At 37.3% G+C, this 12,099-nt stretch overlaps 1 protein-coding gene across 1 annotated transcript; it reads left to right on the top strand.

Annotated features, from left to right (window-relative positions):
- Window positions 1–4,298: 4,298 nt before the first annotated feature.
- Window positions 4,299–11,868, top strand: cnn1b (calponin 1, basic, smooth muscle, b). Its single transcript, XM_056753882.1, has 7 exons — window positions 4,299–4,559; window positions 6,497–6,618; window positions 8,408–8,474; window positions 8,797–8,934; window positions 10,391–10,507; window positions 10,587–10,733; window positions 11,067–11,868. The coding sequence occupies exons 1-7, from the start codon at window positions 4,500–4,502 to the stop codon at window positions 11,304–11,306; spliced, it is 891 nt and encodes a 296-aa protein (XP_056609860.1). The 5' UTR covers window positions 4,299–4,499; the 3' UTR covers window positions 11,307–11,868.
- The last annotated feature ends 231 nt before the right edge of the window (window positions 11,869–12,099 follow it).

The raw sequence follows: 12,099 nt of genomic DNA, 5'->3' as shown, positions 1-12,099 counted from the left end.
GCAGACACTGGACTGGAATGACCACAATACATCTAGAAATGATGATTTAATAAAATTTTGGAACGGTCTGTTGATTTCTACTGCAGCTGTAGTTTAAAAACGACTATAAAGACTATATCTATCTGTCTGTCTACTAGAAATCCATCATGTTTTCCCCCTTTAGTTCCATTAAAGTAAAATGTCTCTGCTCAAATCCTAAAGTAAGTAATGAAAGTGCTCGTAATTATAAGTTTTGGCCTTCATCAATTACAACAACAAAAATCGAGTTAAAATGATTATTGTGCCACATTGCATTTTGCAAGGATCCCCTCTTTTCTTGTGGTATACACCCATAGCGCGCCCTTGAGGTTACGGACATGCTTATTAGCACGTAAGACCACCTTGCAGCATAATAACGGTTAATAATAGATTATGACCGATTTTTTTACGAGGCTGTCCATCAAAATGACGGTCAGTAAAAAGCTCAAATGCCACCTCTGCACCATATCCTTTACAGTGGTTCCTTTACATGTATTTTTCAGTTAAATTCACAGTTCAAAAAACAAGCTTTTGTCTTTTTCTACATTGTTTTAAAGGTTAATGCGTAATCGTGTGAAATTATCGTGATCTCAACATTGGGCAAAATAATTGTGGTTATGATTTTTGTCATAATCGAGCGCCCCTAAGTTCCATAAAGAACCTTTAACATGAGGATTCTTTGTGGCGAAAAAGTTTCTTCAGATTGTATAAAGGTATGAAAATGATGGTTCTGTAAAGAACCTTTGTCTGAATGGTTCTTTGTGGAACCCAACATGGTTCTTCTATGGCATCGCGTGAAGAACCTTTTAAGCACCTTTATATTTAAGAGTGTAAACAAGTTATCCAGAGAGAGGATGACACTGAATATCGTAAAAAGAGGGCGAGAGTGTCTTTGTTCTGGCTGTGCTGCATATACTCGCGGTCAATGGGTTGGGTCAGACCGTGTGTGTGTGTGTGTGTGTGTGGAAAGCTTTTACCAAACATGGTCACACAATGCATCTGAGCCTCATTGAATCTCCTGTGGTACCCACACACACAACACTATATCATACGTCTGCAGTATCACACAGAGTATATATTTCCCACTTTCGTGTTACTTGCCAGAGAACGGTGTTCATAACACGTTCATAACTTCTCAGGAGTCTTATACATTTTACCTTTAATGGAAAGACGAACCATGACATGCTTCGACAAATACCCAAGTGTTTGTTTGCTGATATGCCGATCTTCATACTGACCACACACAAATCTGAAACCTGCACTTGATTTGTAGAAACATTCATATTGAAGTGGTTCCCAGATGCCGATTTGCATTCCAGACGCACTATGATCATTTACGAGGCATTGGGAGTTGTTTGAGGGTCGTATTCTAAAGAACCGCTCTGGCATCGGGTAGATTGATTCAACTGTTTACAACAGTCATTACTGGGTGGTTAAGGGTGGGTTCAGCGTAAACGGTAATACACATGGGCTGCTGGGCGCACCAAACCTGTGGCTGTTAATGTTCCTGAACGGCTCGCTGGATTCCTCTGAGCTTTGTGGGGTTGAATGGACCATCTTCCATAAATAGGCGGAAAGGAGAGAAGGAAGCTGTGAGGACGGCTGCCGTAGTTTTTCTCCATGCTTCTTTTTCTGAGGCTCATCAAAATCAACAGACTGTTGTGTTTATGAAAAAATAATCTGTATTTTCGTGTTGTTTTCTAGACACATTTAGAACAAGAGACATTCAGTAAGATTTTAAAGGGAATGTTCTTTCATCCTTTACTCATTCGCGTGTCATTTAAAACACGTATGATTTAAAGAAAATATTTTGAAGAATGATGGTAACCAAACAATATTGGTCCCCATTTAATTCCATTTTATGGACACAAAACCACTGAGACATTTCTCATAATTTCTTCTTTTGTGTTTCACATGCACTTTGGCACATTTTAAATAAACTTCCCTCTTGTTTTTAATAAATCTAATAAATTGTAAAAAAGTTATATAACACATGCGACAGTGTCCGGACACAGCACAATTGCAATAGTGGTATTGTTTTTATGGAAACAAGAAGTTAATGCCAATTTTGCCAAATCATTTAGACAATTTGTTTTCTTTCTGTCGAGCACAGAGACTATAAGTTCACCTCAGAGACACAATACAATTTTCAAGATAGCTGCTCATCAGTCTCGAGAAAAAATATCACAACTGGATGCAAAAAGTGAACGCTCCCAATCTGATATTATAAAATGAATATTTTTTTAGATGAATATTTTCTCTCATTCTTTTCACTTTTCAAAAACAAGCGAGGTTTGGTCTCTCAACATTGCAAAAATGATGTGATCTCTATTTACTTTCCAAAGTGTATATACAGTACTGAAATTCAGTGGTATTTAAGTCCTCACATGAGATTGTTAAAGCCGTAGAGCGTGAGCCGCTCTTCATCATGACCCTCATAGCAGGGTGATCCTCAGCCTCGGTCATGACCAAATAAAGCGTCCAAATTCCTCTGCTGCTCTTTTTCAAACCGTTCAATGTTTACAAGAGACTTGAATCAGACTGCGCTCGCTCTGACTCTATCACCGGGACTTTGCTACTGTCTCAGACTGTCAGAGATGTTTCTGGAGGTGTTAAACAGTTTCATTCTCTGGCTTGATGAGAGTTTAGGAGAGGTAAATCATAACATCCGTCCATCCATCAGCTTGTTTTTTCCTGATATTCCCAAAAGGAAAGTTAAGAGGATAAATAGGCTTTTAAAGCCTCACTAGACATTCACAGATATGAAGAAATGGTTGTACGACTGTGAACGAACTTTTTTAAGAGCATTGATATGTTTAAAAACGCTTTGAGGTGCAAATTGTCACATGGTGCCGACCACAGATTTTGTTTCTGACTAGGTTTTCTATTAAGTAAAATGTAATGACTTGATATAATGATCATTGTGTCATTCCCTTACAAATTATTTTTCTTATCTCATACTGTTCATTTAGGCATGTGGCAGACACTTTTATCCAAAGCGACTTACATTGCTTTATCCTATACATTTTACATAGGTATTTGCAATCCCCTGGGATCAAACCCACAACCTTGGGCTGTTAACGCAATGCTCTTACCACTGAGCTTCAGGAAGGACATATTTAGATTTTTACGTATTTCTTAAAGTTTGTTTATGTAGGAAGACTTCACTTATATAGTGATACATTAGTATAAATGTATTAGCATGTGATGTGAAAAACTCATGAGAGGCTTGAGAAAGTTTTTTTTGTCTTGACTATTTAAAAATAATACCTCTTTAAATCATTACACCTCATTGAAATGTAACATGTATTCCACCAAACTCTTCTTCATACGCAATCATTTAAGTAGAAAAGAAAAGCTAGATACATTCTTTTAATTTTTAAGTTAAATAAGTTAAGATTAACAACAGCAGATCATCCTTTCCTGCATGTATTGTATATGAAGTGATATTATTTTGCTTTACTTGAATGTTTCAATGTGTATCACAATGTCTACAACATAGAAAGTACAACCTGAATTCAGTATAGATCTCATTTTATAATGCTTATCCTTTGTAAGTCGCTTTAGATAAAAGCATCTGCTAAATGACTAAATGTAAATACTAAATGTCATAACATTCCTCGTCTCTATACTGATTTATTTAAATCATGACATCATGCTTTTAGTGAGTCCTTGTTTCATTCCTATGTGAGATCTCACAGCATCATGACATCATTACATTATGCTGAAGGACTGGGAGGTTTAGCTGGTGGGCTACTTGTGTTCTCAGACCGGCTCCACATGGCCTTTTGTCATCTGCATCCAAACGTTGCCCCCCTGAAATAGAACAAGAAACTCTCACACAGTGGACCATGATGAACATTTATGAGCATATTTACAAAGTTTGGTTAAAATTTTCATTTTTTTGAACGTGCTGTTTCACACTTTCGTATTTTCTTTGCATTTGCCTACTTTAACTTATCTAAATAAGCAATTTCAACTCATTTTTATAAGTTACATCAACTCAACCACTTGTCAAAATGCAAGATAATACGTTCAAAAATGACACTTTGACTGCTTATAAACTTCCATCCATCCATCCATTTTCTACCGCTTATCCGAACTACCTCGGGTCACGGGGGCCTTATAAACTTAAGCCAGTAAAATGTTTCACAGTGTGTTTCATTGGTCCATTCGTTTACATGTATCGTGAACAACATCACATTTGATTTGGACAAATGAGAGTCGTCCCTAATTCGCTCCAAGGTGGAAAAAGTGACACGGGACGCGTTTAATGCCATGCCGATGACATCACTTTTACACTGCGACGTGACGTCACGACTTGGCCGACGGCCCCGACCAATCGGCGCTGGCGCCGCATACGCGCAGATGGGAAGAGTTTAAAACAGATTGAGGAAAGAAGTGCGATGTGGCCCGAACCTTCCCGCAGGATCTGACAACGGCACCGGACCTGTAAGTCCCGTTTGACTTGTGAAGGCACGATGACAACCCACTTCAAGAGCGGACCCGCTTTCGGGATGTCTGCAGAAGTCAAGAGTAAGGTAGGCGTGGTCAGCTTCTTTGATTGACAGCCGCCGAAGATGCGCAGGCAGCACGTGCGATTGTGCTGTTAGAAACTTGACAGTATCATTTCACATAGCCTATAAAAGTACTGTCAACAAATCTGCAAATATAGAGGTGTATGACGTGCCTTATAAAGAGTGAATACGTAAGCTATGACTGACGTTTTGGTGTTGATGACGTCCATAACAAAGAAAATAAAAACATCAAATGAATTTATGTACATTAAACCCTTAGGAATGTCTTAGTTAACTAAACTTTACCTGGTGAGCAGTATGTATCAAATCTGTAAAAGGTGTTTTCAATGTTGACATGTTAGTGCATGCAATCTGACAGAAGGCTTGACCAACATCGATGTCTAGTTAAAATGAACAAATTAACACTTAAAAGTGATACCATTTTTGTGAATTGAATAATAGAAATCAACGATTCATTTCTAACAGTCAGCTTTGAAACATAAACATCTACAATGTAATAAAAGATCTAAATACGTTTATGTGTTTGTCGGATAGACATGATGTGATTGTGTCTTAATCCCTCTGTCAACCTCTTCAGATTTCCTTTCACTCAAACAAATATTAAAACATCCCACATTTCTCACATATTCTCCTGTACGGCATCAGTCGCACCCCTTAAATTCGGGTGTCACGCTGTGACATTATTCATGTCACTTGTATTATATCAGCTGGATCTTCCTGAGCAGTAGGTATGTGATTTTGCTCCCCATATAAGGAAGGGTCGCTCACAATATCCGAGGAAAGGAGCTTGTTGTAAACAGTTTGGAATAAGGAGGAGCATTGTTAGACATCCCACCACGAGAGAGACACCAGTGCTACGACATCTTCAACATGAACCCAAGCTCAATTCCATCTTTCCTCTTCTGTCATTTCGTCCCTCCTGAAGTGAGGAATAAACGGTATAACACATAAACAATGTAAATTCTAAAAATAGAGTGTTTCTGATATTGCTGAGATTATGAAGGAATGTTATTCAGGCCGTGTGACAGTATTCCCGAAAACAAGTGTTGGCCTGGACGCTATAGAGGTAGACTGAGGTCTGTTCCAGATGTCCAAAATGAGAGAAAAACAATAAATCAAAATTTGAGCAGAATTCCTTGGAAGCCTCTGGCGCTTTTTTCATCGGACAGATTTAGCATGTGCTGAGTACACGTCACTTCGGAGAGCAGACAAGAGAAAGCTATAGAAAGATCGAAATGGGAAGATTGATCCGATGAGACCAACAGCTGTGGGAGGAAAAGTGACATAAAAGTGAGAGAGAGAGAGAGAGAGAAACAACAATAACACGGATTTAAAGTTACAGGGTTTGTTTGGCTTCCACACAAGCACACCAAACTTGGGAGAAACAGCTCTCTCTCTCTCTCTCTCTCTCTCTCTCTCTCTCTCTCTCTCTCTCTCTCTCTCTCTCTCTCTCTCTATCATGTTCTTCCTTTATTAAAAACACTTACGCTTAGATCTATTTCATAGCTGAGAGTAAATATTTTGCCATGAGCAAAATACAATGAAATGAATTTTGCGTAAAGGAATGTCCGCTGCATTTTGTGCAAGTCACCTCTTTTTCCTTTTACAACACGTCCATCCGTCTATCTTAAGAATAGTGATGGAATTATATCCAGTAGAAGTTTATTTGGAAGGATCACGATCACATTTTTTTATCAAGTAAACACTGTTTGTACAAGAATAAAATAATGTCGGTCTGTGCTGTAAACATCTGTCGTGCAACAATTCATTTCTCATCGTTGACATTTCATTAGTATTAAAAACGCAGTATTCAGAGGTTTTCTACAGTAGTGCTTGACTTTGGCCTTATAAAATATGTGAGTCTGAGAAAGCCTGAGCTCAAATGGAAAAATAACAACAACAAAAAATGGTAAACCAATGCTTTTACCTTTCACCTCTAGCTGGCCCAGAAGTATGACCCTCAAAAGGAGGAGGAGCTAAGAATGTGGATCCATGAGGTCACAAGCCGCAAACTTCCAGACAACTTCATGGACGGATTGAAAAATGGAGTTATCCTGTGCGAGTGAGTAAATCTCTGATCATGACGGTTTAGTAAAATACATTTAAGGATCTAAATGTATGCAGTTTGACAGCTAAGAAGTTCTTCAACCGAATCGAACAGATTTCTCCAAATATATTGTTGCTGAACGTTGTCCGGTTTTACAGACAAGGCTTGAGACTATTCCCAGACTAAAATGAACTAAACTTAAAATAACTTGCCCTGATAAATCTTAAAGAGTAAGTAGCATTGGATGATGAAAATTACATTTCAGTGTGTTATGTTGCCGTGCTTGAAAGTAAGCTGTCTGCCAAATTGTAAGTCTGAAGGTGAATAAATAACAAAGTTATTGGCTTGTAAAAAAGGGAGTCGACTCTGAATCATGCAAACGAGAAGTGAACGAGTACGTATCTACGTCACAAGACATATTCCCCGCCTACGTTTTGCTGGGACTGCCGCGAAAACTTCACTCTCCTCCCCCAAAACACTGTCGCTCGTTCGTGATGTGTGTGCCGTCTAAAACCTGTGTTCTACGTTGTGAAACTAAGTGCGTCTTATTTAAACTACCAAAGGAAGAACTTCTGAGGAAACAATGGTTTCAATTTATTTTCAAATGACACAAAAGGAGTTCAAGGAATGGGAAGGATGCGGTCACCGGCGAACGTTCAACAACTTTTAATAAAAAATAATCAAACCACAAAACGGAAGTAAAATGCCGGCAGCTCCTGCACGGTCGACTGCCGGCAACACAAACATAATAAAACGTAACATAAAATCTAGGCCTGGTCCTCTCTTGTCGTACACTCTGGTCACTAGTCCTTTTATGCTTCCGAATTTCCTCCAAAGAGGTGCGATACCTGTGCAACACAGCTGACACTCATTATCCTCACTCACGTCATTCCCTCAGGGCTCTCGTCCCGCCTTACTCGATACAAACGCGTTTGACCAATCACAGCAGACAACACCATCTGACCAATCACATGACACTAGGCTAGCGGATAGGAGGGTCAGTCAAGAAGTAATTTAAGAATAAATACCTATTTTTATGACATAATAGTGTTTTTACACCCTCTATGTACATAAACTTGTTGTTGGACACTCCATAAACCAAAGTAGGACCTTAAAAATCATATGTTACTTACTCTTTAAAATATGTTTGTGCCATTGTTTTGTCTCAAGTGACTTGAATATCTTAATTTAACTAAGGCATAGTACTGAATTAAAATAAGCTTTGTCTGTGAAACCGGGGCTATATATTTACAGACGTAAAACTAAAATTAAACTCCATACTTTTTTGGAGACAAACCTGCTATTGGATTAATAATAGCACAATTAAAACAATTATAACAAATCGAATTTAATAATAAAAATATATAATTTTTATAGATTAATGTTCCTCATTAGTATCTACAATTTCAATTGATTTTTCATTTAATTATATTAAATTTGATTTATTAAAAAAAGTCAGCTGTGCTCCTTTTGCCATGTTTCACCTACAAAGGGCCACACAGGTTCTGATGAGTTTTGTAGTTTGGTTTAATTTTAGGTAATCATGTTCATATCTTCCATGTGTCAACTGCAAATAATTTGTTTTTACATTTTTTGATTCTTAGATTCGCTCCTGTGTAGGTCACTAGAACATTTTTAACAGATCTATTCAGTATAATTCCTTCATAATTAAAGTTACAGTCGTTTTATCTATCAAAAATTGTGTTTGTTGCTTTGTATAAAAGCATATGAAAAATATGTAAATGTTTCATCACTGTGAATCATTGGTTTTCTCTGTATTCATACTCTTTATTTGATTAAACAGGCTCATTAACATCCTTCAGCCCGGCTCCGTGAGAAAGATCAGTAACTCCCCTCAAAACTGGCATCAGGTTAGTGAGAAAATCTGACAAATTTGGCCCAGCACAAGACAATGAAAAAGTGTTCCAGTATTTATGCTCCTGACTGAAAGGTGAAACAATACTTGGTACTATATTCACACATCACACTAAAGTGATGTACACACTGACAAATTGAAACTCTTAGCCACTTAGCTTAGCATTAAAAATATTTATTGAGAGATGAATGAAATACATATACGCTCTAAATTAAGTGTTTCTAATACATGTGTATGTTCTTGCGAGTTGGGCATGCTCATTTTGACAATTCACAGTACACATCATGTTCCACTTTGTTCGGCCTTGTATGTTGCAGTTGGAAAATATCAGTAATTTTGTACGAGCCATTCAAGAGTATGGACTGAAGCCACATGATATATTCGAGGCCAATGACCTGTTTGAGAACGTCAATCACACTCAGGTGCAATGCACTCTTATCACCCTGGCCGGAATGGTAAGTCAAACTTACTTATTTTTAAAGTTCCCATGAACCGGAAGTCGTTTTTACGAGAGATACTCTTATTATAGAGATGGGAGGGTCTTCCAATTGGAGAACCTGTAACGGTTAACAAAACTCATTGACATCCATTCATAAAACTAGCATCCGGTGTTCTTTCCTGCGTTCCGCTGAAGCCAGGGCGTTAGCATTAGCCGTTACGCTTTTTTGCCTAATGGTTGCAGGCTTTCCTTTTAAAAGGGCTTTGTTTTCCCTTCCGTATTCTGACACATTTCTGAATGAAACAGAATTTTGATTGAAGAAAAAACAGTGGGCGTGGCTTGGTTTTTCACTGCAATTTGATTGGATGTATAAAAACAGCTGTGACAAAGTTGAAGGGGAGGAGTAAACGGATGCTCCGCCCTAGCCATCTAATTTACGTCATTTGAGATGGATAGTCACTTGACAACGAAAGTTTATTTTCAGATTATAATTGAAGATTATGAGGCCACATGAATTAAAAAAAAAGAAGAATGACCCACATTGGTAAGGTATTTAGAATAAACGCTGCAATATTTCTTCAAAAATAGGAAACCTTATTTTTTATTTCACCGGGACTTTTATAGAAACTAGAAAACCGTCAAAATCATACTGCATAACCCTTTATAAACGTAAAGGATCCATTCCATGTCTTTAGCCTCTTAATCTAACAAAATTCACATTAATGTTATCCGTCGCACTTTACAATAGGGTTGTATTTGTTCATGCTAACTAACAATATAATATATTGTATATCCTCAATGCAACTTTAGATATTTGATTTTGTTGTTTTCGGAAAATGTAAAAAAAAAAAACGTGACATTTTGTACTATGGACATAAGAATGCTCAGAGAATGAATTTGTTACAAATATATGTTTATAAATAAGATCTGTTTATATTTTACTAAACCCTTGTTAATAGAGTCTTAACATAAAAAAATATCAGTTTGTCAACAAATTTTCTATTTTACCTGGATGTGACAAAAAAAGTCTTTTTGGGAGACAACAAACTTTGTAGGATTACTGTGAAATAAAATGCACAATCCTGAAGCAATAATACCCAATGAATGGAGAAGGGATGCCTCTTTTTAGAAAATGAAATAGTTATTTTTTTAAATTTTCTTGTGTCCATTAATGAGGAATATGTTGCGTTATGGATATGACAATACTGAAAATGGCACGTACCTGACTATGAAAAATCATGCACTAAAAATAAAACAAATGCTTTACAAATTTGAAGAGAGACCTCACATCGGTATTTGAACCACCAAATGTTAATATCTGTGCTGTTACCAAAGTAAAAACATATATATTTTAAGGTTGACATTTTCACGCAATTGCCCTAATTCAATAACTAATGTCAACAGATAAAATTTATTGTAAGATATGACTTAATCATCTATATGTATGTATTATGTCTTAATTTTGAATCCAGGCTAAATCTAAAGGTGTTCACTCTAAATGTGATATTGGAGTAAAATACGCAGAAAAACAGCAGCGTAGATTTGCTCCTGAGAAGCTGAGGGAGGGACGCAATGTCATTGGACTACAGGTCAGTATTTTATATGGCTTGTTACTGAAATGTCCTGAAATATTCTTCACCGTTTCATTTTGCTTCCATACATTTTCAGATGGGAACCAATAAGTTTGCCAGTCAGAAAGGCATGACATCATACGGCACAAGGCGTCATCTTTATGACCCTAAAACAGGAATGGAAAATCCTCTGGACCAATCGACAATCAGCCTGCAGATGGGCACCAACAAAGGAGCCAATCAGGTGCCTAAAAATAATTGTTTGATAAATATTTGTAGGTCAGATTTCCAATCTGTTTAGGCATACTATAAAAGGATCGTTCATCCTAAAATATAAATTCTGTCATCATTTCTCACCCTCGTGTCTTTTAAAATCTGTATATGACTCTCTCTTCTGTGCAACACAAAAGAAGATATTTTGAAAATGGATATACATGACATAATATTAATAATAAATAATACAATTTTTGGGGTGAACTATCTCTTTTTGTGTGTCTCACATAAGAAATTAGATATGATTTGTGATAAAAATGACACAATTATCTAGAAAAGTTCGTAATGATTATTTCCCTTGCAGTCTGGCATGACGGCCCCGGGCACCAAGCGCCAGATCTTCGATAAGAAGCTGGATATGGAGATGTGCGATACCTCTACTGTCTCTCTGCAGATGGGCACCAACAAGGCGGCGTCCCAGACCGGCATGACTTCCTACGGTCAGCCCCGCCAAGTGTACGACAGCAAGTATTGCTCCACCCCTAATGACTACATCAACAACGGCCAGGACTCAGAGATGGATGGATATCAGTATTCCGACTAAGAGGAAAAGACAGCTCCCATCACACTGCTTTTTTTTAAATCACCTGCGCTATTTCTGATTTTCCAAATTCTTTTGACCAAGTAGGACCAGCTTGATCTCTGTTTAATGACACCACGGCCTCCGGTCAGTGCTGAGTACTTCAGTGACTGATGCTTCATGGAATGAAATGGGAGGAATTTTTTAAGCACTGGCTTTTCCAGCTTTTCACTTATGTAGTTAATTTTTTTGGTGTGACATTCTCCTTCAAGTGCATGGTCCAGATTTTATGAAAGAACGCAGATAATGTTATAGAATGGAAGTGGATTTGTTCGCATCCCAAAGTGTTGTGGTGTATGTATTCATAAAACTCTTTTGATTGGATTAAAGGAGAGGAAGTCCACAGGCATCGTTGTGAACGTTCGATCAAATCTACAGGATGAGTTTATCACCAGCCAACAGAGAGATTGAACTAAAGAAAAACAAGACATTTTTATCAGAAAAGATAATAAATGCATTGACAGATCTTTGTTATTCAGATTTAATTAAATATAATTTAAATAAAATGAGATTATTGTTAACATGACCTACAAAGCATCATTATAGTACTGAGGATGTTTCTTTGATGGTTGAACCCGTTCTTTCTATATAGGTCACATATCTGCAAGAACAATCCAGATATCCAGATACAGGTGAACTCTGCTAGGGAACAAATAATAACATATAGGATTTCCCCCTAAACCCAGTTTAAATGTTATCTGTAAAGTGTTTGAAACTGAAAACATGTCTTACTGGGGAAAATCACACTGATGTTTTT

The sequence above is a fragment of the Triplophysa dalaica genome, chromosome 7 (genome assembly GCF_015846415.1).
Source record: "Triplophysa dalaica isolate WHDGS20190420 chromosome 7, ASM1584641v1, whole genome shotgun sequence".
In the NCBI taxonomy this organism is placed as follows: Eukaryota; Metazoa; Chordata; class Actinopteri; order Cypriniformes; family Nemacheilidae; genus Triplophysa; species Triplophysa dalaica.
This window is presented reverse-complemented; position numbering and strand designations above follow the sequence as displayed.

Coding starts and splice junctions, on each gene's coding strand:
- cnn1b (XM_056753882.1), top strand. CDS start 4,500: ATGACAACCCACTTCAAGAGCGGACCCGCTTTCGGGATGTCTGCAGAA. Junction 6,619..8,407: donor AATGGAGTTATCCTGTGCGA/GTGAGTAAATCT, acceptor TTGATTAAACAG/GCTCATTAACATCCTTCAGC. Junction 10,508..10,586: donor GCAATGTCATTGGACTACAG/GTCAGTATTTTA, acceptor ATACATTTTCAG/ATGGGAACCAATAAGTTTGC.